We start from the raw sequence: 21,940 nt of genomic DNA on the forward strand, positions 1-21,940 counted from the left end.
GAGAGACGCCGATAGCTAGCGAGCTAGCCAGCTAGCTTGCAAACAGTTTCCCCTTAAAGGAACGGATAAATATCACTTCAGCTGGTGGAGAACACTTAAGACGCTGCAGTACTCACATTATAAGGCTAAGGTGCATGGTGGTTTAAGAAAATATCGTTGCATGCTTGGAGTCCTGGTCGTAGTTGTTATCGCTATCCATGCAGCTGCCGTCTTCGCAAAGTAGCCTGTTGTTGTTTTTTGGTCGCAGTCAGGCTGCTCTGCTAGGAACAAGCTAGCATAGCTTTGCATTGTGGGTATTACACCGTCTGGAAGAGTTTACCTGCTGCAAGCTGCAAATTGGACTTGCAGAGCGGAGAGATTGTGAATGCAAACGAATATTTAAGATGAAGGGGTGGAGAGGTTTTGAGCATTGAGGTTTTGAGTTTGCAGGATCAAGCTCTTCAGTCTGTGCTTTCAGTCGTCAGCTGAATTGATTTCATTGCAATAAATAATAACATATGTTAAATTATATCCGAGGTTATGACGCAGATTATTGCTTTAACTTAATTTATATAAATGTACAAAAATAGACGTAGGAGAATACAACATCAGGACTAAAAACAAGAGAAGGTCAAAAAGTAATAGAGATCAGATAAGTTCATTTAAATATTCAGGGAAAGACATATTAGATTATGACAGTAATTGAGAACATACAAAGCAGCCTAATAACACCTCTCTTTTCAATAAGCTTTTGTCTGTCTCCACTAGGTTACATAAAAAATTTGTTTGAAGCATATTTTACTCAAAATGAGAAAAACACTGCAGCTGCGCACACTTGCCATCTTATAAAATAAAAAACATTTTAAGTTAGTCTATTCTTCGGTCTATTTAAAAATGCTTTTGCACTTCAGATATTGCAGGCGTGGCTGAAAACGTCAACAATAAAGTGTTACTTCCCCTGTTAAAAAGCTAGGCACACATCTCAAAGTTTCGCTGTCTGAGCGTACATTTGAGTATGTGACACTGACAGAAAGAGCATCAACACGGAGGCAGAAAAACATGATTGCGGGTGAGTGAGACATTTACGGTCTCTGTTCTGTTGTTTGAGTTCATGGCACTGAGGAAACGTGAATTTAAAGTATATTGTGACATATAAGGACAGAATTTAAGCATGTTTATAAAAAAAATGTTTGATGTTGAATTGAACGGAAGGATGCTATCTTTCAAATTTCATTTATGGAGATTAGGTCTCTGGGGGATTGTTGGTCTTCCTCAGAAGGTTTCGACACTCAGCTGTAGTTCATCATTATGAGGATCAAAAGTGGCTGTGTGTTGAGAGGATGACCGTTCAAATCAGTTTAAACCTCAGTAGACTATTCATGTGTCCCTGCAATATCAAAACATGGGAAAATCAGACTCAGGTTTTAAATTTAGTAAAAAAAAAAAGTATAATATAAAAAATATATATAATGCATATATTATATAGTGTAAATAAACTGAAACTGAAAACACATAAATTGAGCGGTTAACTTATCTTTATGGCAATACTGTCATTGTTTCTTGTTTTGTGTTACTTAATAATTCTTGCATATATTTCTTTCAAATATCATTTTCTTTTTTAATTGATTCAGTCTATTTAGAAACATTTGAAATAAAGTTATACATTTTCTGTCTTTCAAGCTGTTCTGCTGTGTGCTGTGGTGCTGCACTGCTCTGATGGTGTGGCGGTGCAGAATCAGCATTGCATGACCAGTAATGAGGTAAAGTAGTATGTTTTAACTTAACAATGCAAATTACTTTCGCATAGTCTATTTGAGTTACTGTATATTTCTGGGGCATTATTAAGTTATGGGAAATTGTTACTCTTTGGTAAGCTCAAATGATTTCGAACTAAAATGTGCATGAACTGATATAGTTGAAACACAACAGACAGTCAGACTGCAGGTTTTACAGATCATAATGATATTTAATGTTTGCTTTTTACAGCCAACACATGCATGGCTGTCATGAATGTCGTAGCCAGAGTCTTCCATTCACAGGGCCAGATTACCAGACTAAACAGAGACAGAGACCTTTCAGAGTACATAATGTGGATTCACTTAGAAACAGAAAAACAGAACTGTAAAGCAATAAGGGGTTGAAAAAAATCAGGGAGGGAAATAGCATAAACTTAAATAAATAAATTTACTAAAACTTTATTACAAAAATAAATACATGCATGTGGCAAATATATACACATATCCTTAAAAGACGATATATGAGTAACATATGCATGTGTATTAACACATAGCGTTAAAGTACAAGTCTTAGAGTAGGCTACTACTTCCTTCATTGCTTGTTCAACATGTTAATGGCGTGTGAAGAAAGTCTGTCATTTTAGTATGACAGCTTCAGACCCGTAATAGCAGACACAAGAAAAGCTTTAACGTTATTATTTTGACAAGTTAAAGCACAGGTGTTAATGATAAAATTAACATTGAAACAACAGTCATCAATTTTTTATGATCATCTCATATGAGCCTCTTTTATGTGTTCTTGCACCATTTAAATAAAATCTTCATGCTACTTGATGCTAGTTAATGCAGGATAATTAAATATTGAGTCTTGTCTTTCAGGTGACATTCTTTGTTCCAGCAGACTATGTGAATTCATCTGGTCCTGTCAGCGTAGAGGCCTGTGTTGGTAAGAAACTCAACATCTCCCTGGAGCACTTATCTGAATACCCTGTCTGCGACTGGATCAGAGGAGTAGACCAAGTACTGACAGTGTAAGTAAATATCTGTGTGTGTGTGCGTATGTAAGTGTGTTTCCCCCTTTTTTTCTCACGTGTATATGTTTAAACTTATACGTTTCCTTAAATCCTCACCAGAAATGGGAGTCACTCCATGGTCCTACCACCGCTCTCTCAGACAGATTCAGGGAGTACACGCTGAGCTGTAAAACTAGCAATGAGACCTGGTCAATGAAAGTGTCTCTTTGTGTAAAGGGTGAGTAACACTCTCTACTACAACGCTCAGTCAGCACTCAGTAAAGCAAACAAACACTAGACAGTTTGATGCTGATTTTTTTTTTAAAAGTGATAGTAAAATACATTTTTTTTCCAGGACGTCCCACAAAACCAAAGCTGACACTGGATCGCCTAGAACACCAAAAGAAATCCCCATATTTCAAATGCATCTCTGAGGGCTGCCCAAAGCCAACTATTGATTGGACTGGGTAAGATGTCATGCAGTATCATCTGCTGACACTAACTTTATTTAAAAAAACATCTTATTATAGTGTGATTTCTTTTAATAATGATGTTTCTCCTCCTTTTGAATAGAAACCGCGCAAAGCGTGGGGATTCAATATCCAGCAGTCTGTATGCTGAGAGTGGAGTGATGTGCTGTGCCAGTAACACAGAAGGACAAGAATGCTCCCAACTGTATGACTACGGTAATTAAATATGTAAACAAATTCATTAAATACATCGTACAAAAGATTTATCCATACTGAATGATTACAGACGCAATCTAATTTGCTCATTACTAACTATTGCTAACTATTTGTCTTCTTTAATTAATCGTGCTATAGCAAACAATCTAACAAAAGAATCACCTGACCATCAAGTCTGTTGCGTGACTTGTGGCCCTACTGTGTGTTTCAGTCCTAGGGAGTGACTCAGTGAAAAGTGACGAAGTTTCTAATGTGACTTTGAGCACTGGTCAGTCTTTACTGCTTCGCTGCCGAATAAAGTCTCAACAGCCACCTGAGTGGAAGAATGGCAGCCAAATAATGGATGCCAAAACAATCACCTGCTCTAAAGCCAAGAAGAAGGTATAGTATTTCTTACTGAGACCAATGAGTTTTTCCTTAAATTTTCATTTATTTCCCTGTCGTTTTTTAATACTTAAATCTTACCACACAAATCATAAACTACTGCACTGGTCTTTCCCATTCAAATCATAACATCTATATGTTTTTGTCCCAGATTTGCATTAAAAATGACTTACATTTGGGATATTGGATGGCCTACCTGTTCATAGAATCACTTGATGTGGAGCACAGTGGCACATATACCTGCAGTTTTCCAAATTTCAAACCAAAGTTAGTCCACATTCACGTAAAGGGTTGGTAGAACTAATTTCACTTGGCTCTTTCTCTTTGCATGTGTAGTAATTTCAACTTTTCCTGTGGTTCTCGTTCTTTTTTTGTACTGATTTCATTCTTGTGTTTCCTCAGCTGAAGATTTCATCGATTTCAAGCTGGATCAGAGCAAGGAAGTTCTGGCTCAGAACGTATCCAGCTCCTGTTTGCAAGCCAGTGTTTCCTACCGCCCTGTGCTCAACAACTGTTTCTGGGAAGCTCCTGATAAAACTAGGACTAAATGCATCAGGGACAGCTGGGTGACAGAACACAGGTAGCTGCATGAAGCAATGCTCCTGGAGCTGAACTCTATCGATGAAATGCTAACAATGTTGCAAAAGGCCATCAGCATGTAGAAATGTACAACATATTTCAGTTTTTTCCCACAACTACTATTGGAAAATATAACCATACAAATGTTGGCTTTGACTCTCTCTTTGTAGGACTGTGAAACTATGTAATCAACTCAAATCAGGACTTTATAAGTTACACTTGGAGGCTGGAGGAAAAAAACAAACAGCAAATATATCAGTGTGTGTTGTGGGTAAGAGAGATTTGTTGTGTGTCTTTGGTATTGTTTTTATTAATGTAACTTCTGCACAATAATATTACAAATGTATTTTAAATGGTGCAAAGCTCATTGTCCGCTGACTTTGTTTCAGGCAATCCGGACTTCAAATTCAGTAGTATTGGGGGTAACATAACCGTTGAGACTGTGAGTCTTGTGCCAGCAAATTATACGTGGAAATCTTGTTCCAACGACAGGTATGTTCACTGTTGGACTGCTCAGATCAGAGGGCACACATACACACTCAGATTGCTATTTCCTCAAGACCCTGTTCTTTTCTCATAACAGTTGTCAAACAGTCGAAAATGCTGGTCACACAGTGGAGGATGTCTCCTGTAACAAGACAATCAAGAGCTCCCTACATACCAATCTAGTGAAAGGACACAGTCTTAAGTTTTGCCTGGAAAACTCAGTTGGCTCCTGGTGCAGTCCTCAAAACACCATATTGTACCAAGCACCTTCAGTCAAAGCTGTCAAAGGTAGCGAGATTGATTTCACATTACAAAATCTTGAATTGCTGACTGTTTTTTGATGACTGTCATTATAAACTCTCCTTCATCCCTGTTTTTAGGTCTTCCAAATATTGATGACAGCAGCTTGATGGTGCTGAAAGTAGGCAGTATGCTTCTGCTTCTGGCATTGGCAGTAGTTAGTGTGGTGCTCATGTACTTTGTCAAAAAGAAGGTATATAATATACACACACACACACACACACACACACACACACACACACACACACACACACACACACATACATAAACACATGTGAGGACATGGTGCCAACCCCTTTGTGTTTTCAATAGAAACCCCAGTACAAGCCGCAGCTTCAGATGATCCAGATGGTTGGACCCAACGACAATGACTACATCTACATAAACTTCAATGACTTTGAGTATGACCTGAAATGGGAGTTTCCCAGGGAGAACCTCGAACTGGGTATGCAGTAGACTTGATACCAGACCACTACTGTATTTGTTTGGTATTGAAGACAGTAGTAGAAGTACTCTGATCATTTTGTTAAGTAAAAGTATCAGTAAAACAATATAATCATAAAAGCCATACAGCTCGATTGTAGTCCAGCCTTTACTTCCGTAACCTATCTGTGTCACTTTGTAACACGCTTCATAATGCTCGCATAGCAGCTTGTCAGGCCCTCAAAAACACTGGTGGAGAAACACACTGAGCTACAGCACACACAGTGACAAGAGGTGCTTCTGACTGACTAGTAGTGTTTAACTAGTTACTGCACATGTGCGAACACCCAACAAAGATCTTGTAGAAGTGCAATGCTTCACTCGGTAGCTAAAATTGAGGGTTCAACTCCCAGGGTAAAAAAAGGGGGCTGCAGCAATGTGCAATATGACCATGTAAACTTATTCTGCTACAACCCCTGAATAAATGATGAACCTGAAAATGAGCATAATATGACCACTTTAAGTAAAAGTACTAGGTTTGCAGAAAATCAGCCTCTGTGACTGATATAATATAGGCCTATTAAATTGTTTTACTTTTGATGCAATCAGTAATGCAACTACTTCTTACAATGTTGGGTATAGTTTACCAAACTAGGGGTTGGGCCCCTTCAAAGGGGCACAAGAAGAGGGGTCGTGAGACAATTGATGGGTGAGGAAAGAAGAAAAAACAAAGTTGGGCTTCATATAGTTCTAACTAGCATCCTTTTCTTTTGGGGTTTTACCTCTTTGGGTCTTGGAACAGTTAATAAATCAAACCAGACGTTTAGAGGGTATATCACTTTTTGGTGACTGCTAACAACTTATAGACACATTTTTGTAAAAGGCCACATCCCAAACACATTAGGTAGCACTGGACAATGCATTGTACAGAAAATTGTTTTTCTTATGAGCAAGCAGTGTTTTTACATGTAAAATCTCAATCTGATCTGCAAGTTACCCTTGCTCAGCGTGAGCAAAAATCAAAGTGAGGTGTTTCTGTGTCCCAGGTAAAGAACTGGGCTCTGGGGCTTTTGGCATGGTGGTCCAGGCTACAGCGTATGGCATCAGCAAACCTGGAGTCTCACAGCAGGTAGCTGTCAAGATGCTTAAAGGTCAGTGTTTCACATATTTATTTTATGTGAGTGAAATGCAAAATGTTATGGAGGTCATTTCAGTAGGTGATGTGGTGTTTGACCTTGCAGAAAAACACGAGACGATGGAGAAGGAGGCTCTGATGTCAGAGCTCAAGATGCTGACTCACATCGGTCAACACGCCAACATTGTTAACCTGCTCGGGGCATGCACAGACACAGGTACATTATACCACTAATTACACACATGCACAATAATATGAGATGTATTTGCTTACAACTACATTATGTGTGTTGTAAAGTGTTTATATAGTGCTGATAAATTTTAAATAATATTTGTTTTCCCCATACAGGACCCACATACCTGATTTTCCAGTACTGCTGTTTTGGAGATCTACTGAACTACCTAAAGAAAAACAGAGACCGCTACCACAAGTCTGTCACTGATGCTTTCAGTAAGGACCGTTTCACCAGCCTTTACCACAACCTGCAGCGCGGGAAGGGCTCTAGGTGAGAACAAGGGGAAAACAAGGGGTGGGAGAAAAATTGGTGGACTAATTTGGCAATAAGGGCAACAAAGGGCAATACAAGTACAAGCATATTTGTTAAATAACTCTTTTGGATGTCTGGTTTAACATCATAATCACAATCCTGTCCCATTGTTTTCTCAGTGAGCTGGACACACCTTTGGACAATTACGTTCCCATGCACTGTTCTACCACCAGAGGGCAGGAGGACATCGCCCTCCTCACTCTCAACTTCGGTGACATGGACAGCTTTGAAGGTTGAAAAAAATACCATCTGAAGTCAGAACACGCATGTTGTCAAATAGATCCACTAATAAATGAACACCTACAGCTCAGTGATGTGCGAATGGGATCAGTGTTGTTCCTAATTGATGCCAGTTTGTCTGCAGACCCAGAGATCTACGAAGACCCAGATGATCAGACAGTGGACATGCAAGCCCTGACCTTTGATGACCTGCTCAGCTTCGCCTTCCAAGTGGCCAAAGGCATGGAGTTCCTGTCCTCCAAGAACGTAAGGGACAAAGGATCACACACACTACAAACTCTCCACATTTACATCTGTCAACTCCACACTCTCTACACTGACACACAGCTGATGTTTTCCAGCAACTATTCTGATGATTGCTTCACAATTAATGCATTTTTTTTCCCCCTAGTTCTTGCTTCTCAGTCGTGAGTTTTTTCTATGCAATACATGACAATAAATGCTTAAAATGACTTGTCTACAAAGAACACAAACATTTCAAACTGCAAACTGCTGTTATGGGCTTGATCTTTGTCTATTATGTGTGGTGTGATTGAAGTAAATATCCTGACGATTGGTCCTGTCTGTCTGCAGTGTATCCATCGAGACCTGGCAGCCCGAAATGTGTTAGTGACAAAGGGCAGACTGGTGAAGATTGGTGACTTTGGACTGGCCCGGGACATTGAAAACGACTCCAACTATGTCGTGAGAGGAAATGTATGTCGCAAGATGCCTGCTATCAATGTTATTTTACATCATTCATTGGTTGCTACATTCTGGATATTTTTTCACCGTGTCTCACACATTGACGCATACATTTGCTGTCTGTCAGGTGCGTTTGCCAGTGAAGTGGATGGCACCGGAGAGCACCTTTCAGGGGATATACACCATGAAGAGTGACGTCTGGGCTTATGGCATTCTGCTCTGGGAGATCTTCTCACTCGGTAGCTTCGCCAGCGCTCTCCATGGGCAGCACATTTAAAAAGCACACAATCAATTCCTGCACAATGATTAACACCAGCTCTGTCTGTCTAACTGTTGGTCTCAGGTGTTACTCCGTACCCAGGAATGAAGGTGGATCACACGTTCTATTCAATGATTGAGAGAGGATTTAAGATGGAGTGTCCATACTACGCCGACGAGTCTGTGTAGGTGTCTTCAGTCTGTATGCGACCTTTATGTTTCTCTAATAAATTGACACAATATTTGAATGGATTCAAGACAGTGACCAGATTCAGAATCAACTCTGTACACTGTAACGATGAAGATATTTTAATCATTTGCACCGTAATAACAATGAACAATGGCAGTAAAAAACACAACAAGGTTTTTCTTTTAGACAGGTTCATATGAAAAACAGGTTGTAGGATACTTACTGCACTAACAGATCTTTTCACTTGTTTTAAGAAAATAAGGACCCAACTGTTGCCAGAATTGTCTATAATTGTATATAAAATAGTTTAACTGCAGCTGGAACAGTAAAACACTGCTTAATACTTAAGTAACATTTATCCAATAATGTTACCTATATAGAACGCTATGAAATGTGCCATTTTACAGTTTTACTTTTGATGTTTTACTGTAAGTGCACTTTGCTAATACGTTTACTTAAGTACTTTACTTAAGGTTTAAGTGTTTTACATTGTTGTAGTACTTTCACTTAAGTAAAGTTTACAAGTACTTCTTAACCTGCTGTCATCAAGACCAAACAAATGCGTTAGTGCAGCTGGGAACCTTCATAGACAAGAAGTCTTTCAGCAACTATTGACAAAATCTATGAATATTTCATAGTTTTTCTCTATGACTTTCCTCTCCAGGTACGGGATGATGTGCAAGTGTTGGGCCCTGGATCCCTGCAACCGGCCATCTTTCTCCAAACTGGTGTCCTTCATGTGTGATATGCTGACAGACAGAGAGGAGAAGGTAGGCCTGTAGAGCAAGGCCAGCTTACTGTGGGTAGAAATAGTCTATTTGAAGCAGAGTTTTATCCTTTTGTATCTGATCTATAAGCAACATTATTATCTAAACTTACTCCTTTTCTTCCTTCCTCTATCAGCTCTACCATAACATGCTCGACCAGTCATCCAGCGACTACCAGAATGCACCGGCCATTTTGGACATTTCCGCCTTGACAAGACAAAGCGAGAACAAGACGCAGACAGCCAATAACTACTGTCGAACCCATGCGACTGAAGAGAGCAAAGTAGACACCGTGGCAGCTGAGGAGGAGCTTCTGAAGCCGTCTGATACAGAGTGATCCCCTATCACTGAAAGCCTGTTGACCAAATGTTCAAAGCATTTTATCTAACAATAGTTACAGGAGACTGCATTTGCTTTATATTATATTAAAAAGTTTTACTCGGGACATGTAGCATATACTTAACATAACTTTTCAGGATCTCCAGAAGTAACCAAACATACAATGGGTTTTTTTCTCCCCTACGGGATTTGAGCGAATTATATTCTCACTGACAATGTGGTCTGAATGTAAATACTGACTTTTTTATCTTTTTATTGTGCAGCTAAAAGTGAGAAAAGGATCCCTAAAATTCTCAGGACTATGTAATATAGGGGAGCACGGGGCACAAGCTAACACGGGGTAAGATGTAACACAGACATTATACGTTGTTGCACAGGGTCAAGCAGATTGTGTTTCAGGTCAGTTTATCAAAGAGCCAGCAGACGGTCTCTCTACAATTTTTAGAGTGATTGGACTTATTTTTGTCAAGATAGGGAAGAGCGCTTTCACAGCATAAAAGTACATTTTTGTTGCATACTTCTTTTTTGATTTCTGAGCTGTGTGTGTAAGTCACTGAATCCAATCATGGATTACCTTAATAACCATTTTTTTTGCCTAAAACGTAGTACAGCTGACCAACTTAAAGACAAACTCACCAGAGTGGGGTTACAACTAACCCCTATCAATATTTACATATATATTTTGATGTGTGGATACAATCCATCTATCCATTGGTCCATCCATTTGAATATAAATCCATGATAGACCATAATTTAGATGAAAAGACATCTCTCTTTCTTTATATGATATATATCATGGATGGAAAGTGATAATATCTACAAATATCTACTTATCTATTTATCAACTCATGATGGATGATTGGTTGAGGGTTAAATGGATGTGTGGATATCTGTCATATATAGATCCATAAATTATTCACCTATATATACATATAATTTAATTTAATCAGATAGAATTTTTTGGATGAACAGAATTTTCTAGCAAGTGTTACAACTAACCCCACACATGGGAGAAGTTGTAAAATTTCACTCCCTCAACATTCAGCACAATTGTACAAGAACGGTAGGTCCTAGAAATAAACTTCAAGTGTTCATTTGTATCGAGATGTGTGTTGCTTGTATAAAAATATGATTAATCAAACGCAAATGTTTTTCAGTTATTTAGTCCAAACCAAAATGTGTTAGGTTGTGCCACTCTTCCCTACACATGTATTTAGACTTGTAAGCTATAGCCTAGAGTTGTCACTCTTTTTCTACATTCAGCCTGTAGCAACTGATCAAGGTTCAAGGTTCATACAATTGTTTTTTGTTTGTTTGATTGTCTTAAGCTACAATGCATAGACCTATAGAAACAACCTTTTTGCCTTAAAATACTGTCTTGTAATGGTAATTATTTTGTTGTGGCCTGTGTTATCTCAGTTTTGTACACATTTATGTATTTGTTCAAACCAAGCTTCTCTATTTTATTTTAACATTTTTTTAATACATTAGGCTATATTGTCATGTTTAGGAATAGCATTATACCTGCAATAAAACGTACTTTTAATAACAACGATCTAGGTCAACCAAAAAGTGATTTTCTTCTCCAATTGTTTTATTTGGGCATTTCAAGAGGCCAGAAGAGGAATATTTTTATTTTCCCATCTAGTCAATCATCTCTGACGGAAGGAGGTGCTATAGGGACTGACTTCCGGGAACAAGAATGTAAACAAACAATGGCGTCCGAAGCGGTGTGTATCACGCTGGGTTGAATTTATTGAATTGGCTGTTGGTGTAGAGAAAAACATCAACGAAAGTGAGAAAAAACGACTGTTGCTGTTCGCCTATATCTGTTTCACACTTTTAGCGGCACTATGGCTCTTTGCTTCGGTTACAGTTGCGCACTGAGGAGCGCTCTGCGCGCCTGTTGATCACCGTCACAGAAGTCGTAGTGGAAGGCACAAATACAGTGATCTGTCTGACGGGGCGTCGGCTGAGGGTTAAACCATACTAGTGAGCACGACGTCTGTCGAGCTCATAGGAAGTCTGAACCCGGTGTTAAACACATTTGCAAACTATTTCCATTCTATTTCAAAAGTTTGGCAGTTAATGTGAGAAGGAAAATATTAACCTCTGCAGGCATAGGGGCTGTGTCCAACAGTGCATGAACCCTTGTTGCAAGGTTTTGTCCGAAGGTCGACAAACGCTGCCTGTGTAGTGTCCCCACGTGAACATGGACATCGACGCAGTGAATGCGCTTCCTTACGAGGAGTTTGTGAATATTTTCGGCAATGTGGTAGAGAAGTGTCCCATTGTAGCAGCTGCTGTGTGGTCGAGGCGTCCCTTTGTGAGCCTGACAGCTGTTGAGGCTGCAATCAGTGACTTCATCGATGCTCTCCCAGAATCGGGTGAGACAGTCCTACATTTTAGTAGCTGTTTACTTAGTGTTTAGCTCTGCTGAAGTTTTGGGTGGATGTTTGCCCCTCAGGCCTACATGGGATAAAACATTAGCCTACTAACTAATCTGAGAGTCGCCCTTTGTGCAGGTAAAGAGGGGATCCTCAGGTGTCACCCCGACCTCGCGGGCAGAGACCTCCAGAGCGGCACCTTGACCCGGGAGTCTCGCGAGGAGCAGGCTGGAGCCGGGATGGACGCTCTGAGCTCCCCGGAAGCTTCGCGTATAGCCCGGCTCAACGACGACTACAAGGAGCGCTTCGGGTTCCCATTCGTCATCTGCGCGCGGATGAACGACAAGGCGAGCATATTGCTGCAGCTGTCCGAGCGCTGCCAGAACGAGCGCGCGGTGGAGAGGGCGCGCGGCATCGAGGAGGTGAAGAAGATATGCCGCTTGCGTCTCCAGGGTCTCGTGCTAACTGACGCAACCAACAAGTAATGCATTTTAGTTACTGGAGTTTGTTGGATTTCTCCTGTTCCAGTTTAACCACCTGTGGTAAAGACTGGCATTGTTCTCAGGTCTGCATAGGCTGTGATATTTGCTTTATTCCAACTTTATTATGTGTCATTCATCCACCGTACTGTACAATTAATGATTCAAACAATAAAATATGTGTATCGTTGATTCTAATTGAACACTTTACATGGCGTAGCCTTATTTACACGTGGACACTGATAATATGGCAAATACAGTCATAAAGCATATATACATTCATAAACATGCTTGTATGCTACTCACATGTCTGAGGTGAAAACAATGCACTGTAAAACTTAATAAGGCCATGAAACAGTGCCTCTGAAGGGGCTTTGCATGGTTTGGTTGTCTCAGCATGCCATCTGGTGCCCAAAAGCCCTCAAAGCAACCAGGGTGAAGTGGGATGAAAAAAAAAAGTCCCTTCAGTCCAGTAAACGATAGGCAGTGATATCCAATAAGGAGGTATAGGTGGTCCTTGAGAGAGAGAGAGAGTTCAAGGGGGTCCCTGGGAAATAAACACCAGATTTAAATGCCTTAACTCTAAGGGAGATTTGTTGGTTTCCCTCCCTCAATTTTCGCCCTAATTCTGTATCTTATATGATTCCTAAAATATAAATCCTCTCAGGTGGGCTGCCTTAAATAGCCTATTTGAAAAAGATCCCTGCAGTGTGAATGTAAGTCCCTCCTGCAGGTCTATGCGGGCTCTCTGGACCCAGGGACGGAGAGGGAGTGGCCGTGCTGCGGGGAAACAGAGGGTGAGGTGGTGTGAGGTCCGTTCGTAGAGGAGACCCCTCCCGCGGCCTCCCCCTGGTCTCCAGAGGTGATGGAGGAGTCCTGGTCCGGGTCGCCCCCCCTCGCCCTCCGGCGGTCCTCCTCCTTCTTCCACTTCATGCGCCGGTTCTGGAACCAGATCTTGATGTGGCGCTCGGTGAGGCTCAGGGTCAGGGCCAGCTCCACGCGGCGCGGCCTCGAGATGTAGCGATTGAACAGAAACTCCTTCTCGAGCTCCAGCAGTTGGGCGCGCGTGTAGGCCGTCCTCGTGCGTTTGTTTTCCTCACTCTCCGCCATTACGTATGGTCCTAGAGACAAACAGAGATTGTAAGTGTACAAGTGCTTATCATTTATTAAAGTTTGCAGGTGTAGCCTACCTATTATTTATTTAGTATGGACTAAATCTAAAGTAAAGAGTAAATTAATTGTAATAATTATCCTTTAAGTTTTTACTGGACATGACCTATAAGCCTTATTAGAAGTGCATGGGTTAGTTTCCGACAACTCCAGCAGGTAGGCCCTACCTGCAGAAACCACAGTGTTGGCTATGTTTGTTTTAATAGCCAGTAAAATAAACATTTATTCAACGTTACACGGAATTTACAGTTATTTAAAATTTACCGAAAAATTGCCTACGTCCTTAGTTGAAATATGGAAGCAACAGGTGTTATGAAGACGCTCTAAAGCTGTAATATGTTGTCAGGACAATGTAGCCTATTATATTTAAAACACTAAATTCCATTTCAGTGCAGCTTTTAAAGATTATGGGTAACATATTTTGGAGATTAAGATTAAGGTTTTGGTTTGTTGAATTGTTGGCTTCTGTAAATAACATCACAGAGTACGGTCTAGACCTGCTCTTTTATGAAAAGCGCTGTGAGATAACTGTTGTTGTGATTTGGCGCTATATAAATAAAATTTTATTGAATCGGTTCTAGGTTGTTGTTTCCTATTACTGTGGACAAAACAAATAATAGCCTAATGTATAGCCTACATGTGGTGACCCACATCCTACTAGTGATCAGATAGGCTATTACAAATTAAACATGATAAAAGCAGAGTTTGCATTGATAGATGAGTTTGTGACATCTGAGAGCACACATTTAGACGTGGTTCAATCACGCAAATGTTTTTGTGGCTGATTTGCGGAAGCTTAGAAGAAAACGAGGGTGAGAGTGAAACAGGTAACTTTGCAGTCTCTAAAGCCATCGCGCTATTCCTCACTACCCGGGACCTCTCGAGTCCCTCCTCAGGTCAGAAGGAACACGACTAGATTTAGTAAATTAACTCAGTTCAGGAATGACCCTTATAACTTACACATGGCCTCAACATCAAAATCAAAACAGTCATGCAAAAAACGATTTATTACATAAACAACTTTAGAAAAAAAGAACGCATTTAATGGACATGTAAGCCAAACCTACATTTTGCCTTATTATTGGGGGTTTTCTTGCAGTCGATCAGTATCAGAATGAGCTGTTTTGCCAAGTAGGCTTACACATATAAAGGGATTTGTTTTGGTGATTTGGTGCATTACAATAAATAGTAAATAAAAATAAAAACCTACAAATCAATAAAAGGCCCAATCAGCTAGTTAGAGCAGAAAGTGATGTAGCCTCTAAATATTTGACATTGAAAAATATATTTCTTTCCCTCTAGAAATGTCTCTTTGTTGATTAAAACTTACCTGGACAATAAGATACAGGCTATAACAATTTAACTGTAAACACCAACTAAGAAACGTGTAGCCACTGACGGTATAAAGGACTAGCTATTTATAAGAGCACGATTGACAGCTTTGACCCTGGCATCCACTATATTATCCTTACATTTTGTAACACTTACATCAACCTTTTTGAAATGAAAGCCCTCTTAGTGTCAGCGTCTATTAAAAACGTTTCGCAGTTTATTGCTAAATTTAGTGAAAACATGCTACTTAAAAAATACAGCCTACATATGAAAGTCATTGATATATCTTCAGTATACTATAACCAATTAACATTCACAAAAAAACTGCGCAAAAAAGTAGGTCAATTGATACGGAATATGATTTAATTTCAAAAAATGCCATAGCCTATATCAAATCAGTGACGTAGAATAAAGGTTTGTTGAATCGTCTGAAACTTTTCTCTGATGATTTTTGCGGCAGAAACTTCGTGGTCTGGATGACGTCCACATTTTTCTCTGAGGAAAATCAGCTCATTAGAAAACAAAATTTAGTTTGATATGCCTATAATTAAAGCCAAAAGTGTCATGTAATTAAAATACCACCCAGTAGAAGAGAAGAAAATTATAAATTAAATGGTTCAGTAATTTAATTTAAATGGTAAAATTTGGACTAACGTTTCACTGTTAGCATAAAAGTTTTTTTTTAAGGCATACATCAATCAAAAACCACTGCTGTAGATTTGGGTGTTTTAAGGGCCTATTATAGTCTTGAATAGGCTATGCAGCCTTTTGATGGTTTGAGATATGGCGATTTGTGACAATGTTTTGTAAAGACAAAACCAACATTTTTGTGACGATAAGACCTGATAAAAAGCAAGCGCTGACCTTCCGGGCCTTTTACAAATTGACTGACAAGGTAAACTGAAACACCCAGGATCATATTGTTGGGAGCATGTCGTCATTACGGGCCTCAGAAAGAGTCACTAAGAAACTCACTTATTACTGCTATGGCTACAGAGCAATGTTGTAAACAAAACGGTGCATGTATTTTTGAAATAATCTTATTCTATGGAGTGATTGCAATTAAAATCTCAGTTCTTTATTCCGTAACGGTCTATGTTATAGGGATCTTATTTACTTGACATTTACTGATGTGTGGCGGTTTTGAAGAATTACCTGCCCACTGTCCCTTCCAGGTGTGCGAGTGAGATTTTGTGGTTTTCATCCAGGGGAAAGGGAGGTGATATCTCTGATCCCCCGTGTCTCCGTAGGCTGTAGCAGGCGTGAGAGACTGCTGCTGGAGCCCCTGAGGATGGTGGAGCTGAGGCACACCTGGATCCTCCCGCATGGGTAGACTGTAAGAGGGGGCAATGTCAGGAAGGCTGGCCTGCTCCAAGACTCCCATGGCCGGCGGTGTGTAGACAGAGTGCACCTGCCTGCTCATGTAGAGGCAGGGCGGCGGGCTGTGGCTGTAGTCCTCCCCCTGTGATCTCTGGTAGGCACAGGAGTCTTTAAAAACCTGAGATGGATAATAATGATCTTCCCGATTCATGGCTTCCGTGGACCCGCACATGTACCGTACCTGCGCCCTGCCTTGGCGTGGACGTTCTGCTCTACCGGTCTCTGGCGCAACTGCGAGGCCCCTCACGGCTCCACACAGGTGTGTCACTCTGCCACCATGTGACCCTGCAGCGCCAAAGCCATTGGTTTCACTGTTTGCTCAAAACGGCAGACCCGTAGCCCTCAGTTTCCAGGATATCTTGCAGCTTGTGGGATTTTTCAGTAAATTGAACAGAACGGCCGTCAGCGCGTAAATCAATGCCACTCTGTAAATACCGTGACGTTTACCTGGCACCCACCCGTGTTTGTCCCCTATAGCATCGACAGGTGAACAGGTGAATCTGTGAGAGCCAAGACCCTGCCTGCACACACAGAAAAAAAAGGTTCAACAGCTCCTTTTAAGTCTAGAGCGCACGAAAGAAACATGTTTTCTCATGTAGGATTGTCCTCAAACAATGAAGCATCGACAATTTATATGGTTATACCTCCCGTCTGCACACTGCAGCTGATAAATCGATATGTATGGGCGCAAACATTGGTTGACCTGCCAGATAAGAGACCTGGATGATGAGACAGTTGTCTTGGAAACTCGGGAGAAAAAACTCAAACACCATAGTCTATTTCCACACCCTCGTTTTTTTTTTTCATTTGTCTACACCTTTGTGACTTTTAAACGTACCCATTACACTGCTCTAAATGCATCATTTAACACCATTTAGCGCGTGTGGTCCCCGCACGAAGGGCCCTCGGCGATAACAAACACCGAGCTGCTGCTGCGGCCGCTGCAGCACTCTCGCCATGTTTGCTGGCCATTAGCCTTTGGCAGGTGTGTGTTCGCCCCATTAACAACAGCTCTCGCGGTTAACCAATTAGGCTGGAGTGAGCAAAAGAACTCAATTAACCGGCGAGCGCGCGGAGCGTGTCTCCACAGCCCCGCGAGCTCACCACCAGCATTTACGCACATTTTGAGCCTCCGATCGGAGTGATTTACCTATTCTTCATAAACTGTGCAGGATGGCGGGGCTTTTACCTTGATAGCGTGCAACAATACACTATTTGCACTGAGTTCTTCAAAAGCAATTATGGCCCTTTCCCCAGTATCTTAATGGGGCACTCAGCGATGCTATAAAGTTCAAGTAAACCAATTCTATACAAATCACCCCCCTGCATTATGGCTTAATGGTGTTTATATTTGATCATTGTTTCAAAGAGGAAGGAAACAGTTAACCGAAGCTATTCTCCACCACAGCGGAGACGGACAATGTGATTTATGAGGCATGAGGGGCGTTAAGCGCATTTTGGCTGACAGACTCTTTTCTCAGATTCTGCGTAAAATGGCTCAAGCAAGGAGTAGGGCAGATTAAATTTTACTATAATAGACCTATAAGGGTCATCATGAACAAAGAGAGTGCCACGTTTATAAAAATAAAAACTCTCTGGATGCAGAACAATAAAAGAGTGTAAGCTGTAAGCTTAAACACATGGAGACAAATGGATGGGAAAGATATAAAAGGCCCTATACCACTTTCAACGCTTGAGCAAATGTCCATCTGTTGTCTTGAAACCCGGATGACCCCATTAAAACAAGTAGAATTATTGTGACTTTTTAATCACTGGATTATTATTATTATAATAACAGTTAACAGATATTGTTGCCATTACAGCCTTATTAAAGTCCTATTAAGCCATTGCGGGAGGCCACTTGTTCAGGAGGAGTCTTGCACATGTAGGAGTGTCAGGAAAACAAGATTTTTTTTTCTCCTTTGACAAACAAACCCACTTCTGATAGCTGCATGTACATGTCAAAAAAGTTGGACACGTGATAAAATGTGCTTACCCAGTGGCGACAGCAGCATGGCTTATGTAAACATTAGGGCTGGTGAATAATGACCAAAGAATTGTAATGACATTATAATTGAACGACATTATAATTGAACGTGAGAGGGGAGGGCCCTAGAATATTGGCTAAAATGAGTTGATTTCCAGAAATATAACATCTACTTTATTTATTGGAAAACCAGGAGGAAAAATACTCCAGCTACAAAACAAACTCAAACATGAACAGTAAACTGCAAGACAATTCTCCACCCGGAAAGTCTTATATGGCTTCTATTATGCGGTGTCCAACATGAATAGGAGGTCTTTCAGCCTGCTAGCAGGTGTGTGAGGTGTGTTAGCTCGCCAGAGAGCAGTTTCAGAAGTGCCCACCTCTGTGCTCCCTGGACAGGGAGTGGCCTTTGCAAAAGAACCAGGTCTTTATTCATGAAGTAGTCTGTCTCTGTTCTGGCCATCCCTCCCATGTCTCCGGTCTCTGCCGTCTTTGTAACCCCCGTCTTTGTCACTACTCTGCTTCTTATCTTTGTTGTTGCAGCTCTCCCTGTGATGGTGTTTATGGTCTGCGTGGCCTCCGTTGCTTCTGTGATATCCGGGAGGTGTTCTGCTGCGGTCCCGTCTTCTTCCCGGGGAGTCGCTCCTCAGGTACCCTCTTGAGATGGAGTGTCCGTCTCTGGGCTCACTTGTGCGCCCCTGCAGGCCAGTGGAGCGCAGGGTGTTGAGGAGGAAGCGTTTGTTGGGGCTCCGCAGGGGACACTTCAACCTGAAAGGAGGAGTGAGCAGACACACTTTTTACATCTGACAGGATAGACTTGACATCCTTAGTTGAATTCAGAGCTAATAACCATTTGAAATGATAATAAAGGCTGACTTGACTACTTTTTGGCCAGAAAATAAACAAAGTCCACCCCAAAGGGAGTTTCCATCTCCCACAGAATACACTGCTCCTGAAATGCCTGAAAACAGATCGATTGTAGTCCAGCCTTGTTTAACCTATCTGCGTCACTATGCACTCGTCATAATCCATTTCATTTGGTTTGAGTATTTTTAAATTGCACCCTCGCCAAGACAAAATGAGCAACAAGGGTAACTAGCACTGCATTTACTGTAGCTGGGTATACTGGCATAATCAGTATCATAATGAAGACAGTTTGGGGGATGGCAAATAATTACACAATAAAACATTAGTAAATTGGCTATAACCTTGTTCATTTCAGTCATATAGAACAATATAGTGAGTTCAGAAAAAACAAACAAACCCATTAATGACCCTGCAACATAGCTCAAATACAGTTATATAATACAGTACTGATACATTCGATCAATACAGAATCAGTAAATTATCATGCAATGGTGACATGAAATTAATTTGCAGTTATAAAAGCTCCAGAAAGTAATAAGCATAATTTTATTTACAAATAAATGAGTTGCTATAAATGCTGGTTTCCTAAAATGTGTAATGTTATGTGGAGGCATCTTTTTTAATAGGTGTCAGATTTAATGTGTTGTTTTGTCTAAATAAATTGATGTGGATCCAGGGAGAAGTAGCTACTGTTGTGTACACATTATATATTAAGGACATGAACAAATTGGCTGAGAATATAGCACAGAAACAAGGCAGAGTGTGCGCAGAGTAAATCTAAACACACCACAAATAGGTGATGCACCCAAAGAACAAAACTTGCCCCAGTGCAAGTACAGCGAAGCTGATGAGTAGCAGTTAAATGTCCACAGATGGCAGATATGTGCAGGCTAATACAGATGGCATGTCAATAAAGTGCTCACCATCCTGCGGGGCCCATGGTCTCTGCTCTCACCCGAGCCCTGTCAGTCTCCCTCAGGAGCTCCTCCACTGCGCGCCTACATGGATAAATAAAGACAAATATCAAAACGAGTCATGTGAAGGGGAGGAAACCGGGGATAAGTTGAGGACAAAGATGGCACAACACCTCAAGGGGGAGCCAAGGGGAGAATAATTTAATTAAGTGAGAGAACACAGAGTGATGCAGAGTGTAAAGGAGAAAGTGAATCATTAGTGAGTGAATGAGGGACGGCGGCAGTGTCCTCGTTTGACCCGAGCTGCTGAATCAGCAGAGTCTCGGCAGAGGAGAGACACTGATTTAGCCGACCTTTAACCACACAGCAAAGGCAGCTAACGATATCTGTCATGGTGACAGGGTTTCCTTACAACCACTACACACTCACCCTCGTCTTACGACACAAAACAAACAGCTGTAGACCAAAAATAGCCCTACGGATGGAGGGGTGGTAACGTTAAGCTACGGGTTTGAAGGTAAACTAGCTAGAAGTGAGCGCTGCTGCAAACTACAAACGTTAAGTGGGTGCAAACAGCAACATAGTTACGTACTTTTCCAGGTCGTTTTCCTCTGCCATCGCGTCGTAATCAATTACAAGTAGGGATACAATTAAATAGACTAAAATCGATTGTTGTACGTAAATTACTCCAGCATCTTTCCTGTTTACTTCTCCGCGAGGTCCTTCAACGGAGGACCCTGTGTTTTTCGCTGTCCTTAGCGATGCCTGATCACATCCAGCAACTAACTGTTAAAGGTCTTTCTGTGACAGAAAACGAACATGACACAAATAACTTTAGTAAATGTATTTCATGGATCAATTAAAGTCGAAAACGCTTTGAATACCACTTAACATCTTGATATTTTAGCTTGAGTTTTGTTTATTTGCACAGTTTGAATCAAACAAATTACACAAAGTAGTGGTTCACAGTAGCCCCTTAAGTAAAAGCAGAAATACCACAAAGTATAAAAACGATCCATTACAAGTAAAAATAAGTGTTAAAATTAAAAATACGGTATGCCTACTCATTTTGCACCACATGTAGCCTACTCATTAGTATTGATGATGCATCAATATGTCAGTGCATTGTAATGTTGCAGTTTTTGGCGTTTTAACATTTTCTATTGGGGCAGTTTAATCGGCATTAGTGCATCATTAATTAATTTTTTATTTTGTTGGTTATATAAATGTCTTCATCTGCAAAGTAACTAACTATAATGGCAGTGGTGGCCTAAAGGTGACCGGGAGGTTGCCGGTTCAGTTCCCGGAGCAGCAGGAGAAATCTGGATGTGGAAAGTGAACCACTGAGGTGACCTTGAGTAAGGTCTTTACCCCAACAGTGGAGCTGCTCAGTGGCCAGCAGATGCGACTGTGGTTGTACTGGGCAGCTTCCAGGTGTGCATGTGATCAAGCCTCCTGTCAGTGAAGTTCCCCTGAATAAATAAAGGTAAACAAACAAAAACAAAAAAAAACTGCACTGATAGCTTATTACCATTTATTTATTAATTCGTAACATTCATATCTGCAGACCTGATAGCTTATTAGAAACTCATTGCACATATTCTGACTGACCTGCAAGTGAGATTTTTTGCAAAGGTTGTTATTATTAATGGCTAATTACTATTCTACAAAGCATTAC

The 21,940-nt window shown here is 40.8% G+C and overlaps 4 protein-coding genes across 5 annotated transcripts; 2 read left to right on the plus strand and 2 right to left on the minus strand.

The window, feature by feature from the left end:
* Positions 1-941: 941 nt before the first annotated feature.
* Positions 942-11,301, plus strand: flt3 (fms related receptor tyrosine kinase 3). Its single transcript, XM_038727960.1, is given in 25 exon segments — positions 942-1,048; positions 1,660-1,739; positions 2,595-2,746; positions 2,849-2,898; positions 2,901-2,966; positions 3,084-3,195; positions 3,302-3,414; positions 3,626-3,795; positions 3,950-4,088; positions 4,201-4,378; positions 4,548-4,648; positions 4,767-4,869; positions 4,961-5,151; positions 5,244-5,356; positions 5,476-5,608; positions 6,633-6,737; positions 6,828-6,938; positions 7,070-7,226; positions 7,388-7,500; positions 7,633-7,754; positions 8,082-8,204; positions 8,320-8,431; positions 8,536-8,635; positions 9,305-9,410; positions 9,544-11,301. Coding segments are annotated over 25 exon segments (2,961 nt in total). The 5' UTR covers positions 942-1,038; the 3' UTR covers positions 9,745-11,301.
* Positions 11,302-11,440: 139 nt separating this feature from the next.
* On the plus strand, positions 11,441-12,815 carry urad (ureidoimidazoline (2-oxo-4-hydroxy-4-carboxy-5-) decarboxylase). The gene is made up of 2 exons (XM_038727988.1): positions 11,441-12,133; positions 12,272-12,815. The coding sequence occupies exons 1-2, from the start codon at positions 11,959-11,961 to the stop codon at positions 12,616-12,618; spliced, it is 522 nt and encodes a 173-aa protein (XP_038583916.1). The 5' UTR covers positions 11,441-11,958; the 3' UTR covers positions 12,619-12,815.
* On the minus strand, positions 12,706-17,421 carry pdx1 (pancreatic and duodenal homeobox 1). The gene is made up of 2 exons (XM_038727976.1): positions 16,270-17,421; positions 12,706-13,733 (listed from the first exon to the last, which is right to left on the minus strand). The coding sequence occupies exons 1-2, from the start codon at positions 16,664-16,666 to the stop codon at positions 13,348-13,350; spliced, it is 783 nt and encodes a 260-aa protein (XP_038583904.1). The 5' UTR covers positions 16,667-17,421; the 3' UTR covers positions 12,706-13,347.
* A 1,211-nt stretch (positions 17,422-18,632) lies between these two features.
* On the minus strand, positions 18,633-21,005 carry si:ch211-140b10.6 (protein POLR1D-like). Of its 2 annotated transcripts, none has more exons than XM_038728010.1 (3): positions 20,855-21,005; positions 20,272-20,346; positions 18,633-19,249 (listed from the first exon to the last, which is right to left on the minus strand). In XM_038728010.1, the coding sequence occupies exons 1-3, from the start codon at positions 20,878-20,880 to the stop codon at positions 18,910-18,912; spliced, it is 441 nt and encodes a 146-aa protein (XP_038583938.1). In that variant the 5' UTR covers positions 20,881-21,005; the 3' UTR covers positions 18,633-18,909. The 2 variants fall into 2 exon arrangements, with proteins under 2 accessions (XP_038583938.1, XP_038583943.1); XM_038728015.1 differs by lacking the exon at positions 20,855-21,005 and adding an exon at positions 20,436-20,532.
* Positions 21,006-21,940: the final 935 nt, after the last annotated feature.

Source organism: Micropterus salmoides, unplaced genomic scaffold, assembly GCF_014851395.1.
Source record: "Micropterus salmoides isolate LMB-PRFRI ecotype aquatic unplaced genomic scaffold, ASM1485139v1 Ms_hic_scaffold_1, whole genome shotgun sequence".
NCBI classification, from domain to species: domain Eukaryota; kingdom Metazoa; phylum Chordata; class Actinopteri; order Centrarchiformes; family Centrarchidae; genus Micropterus; species Micropterus salmoides.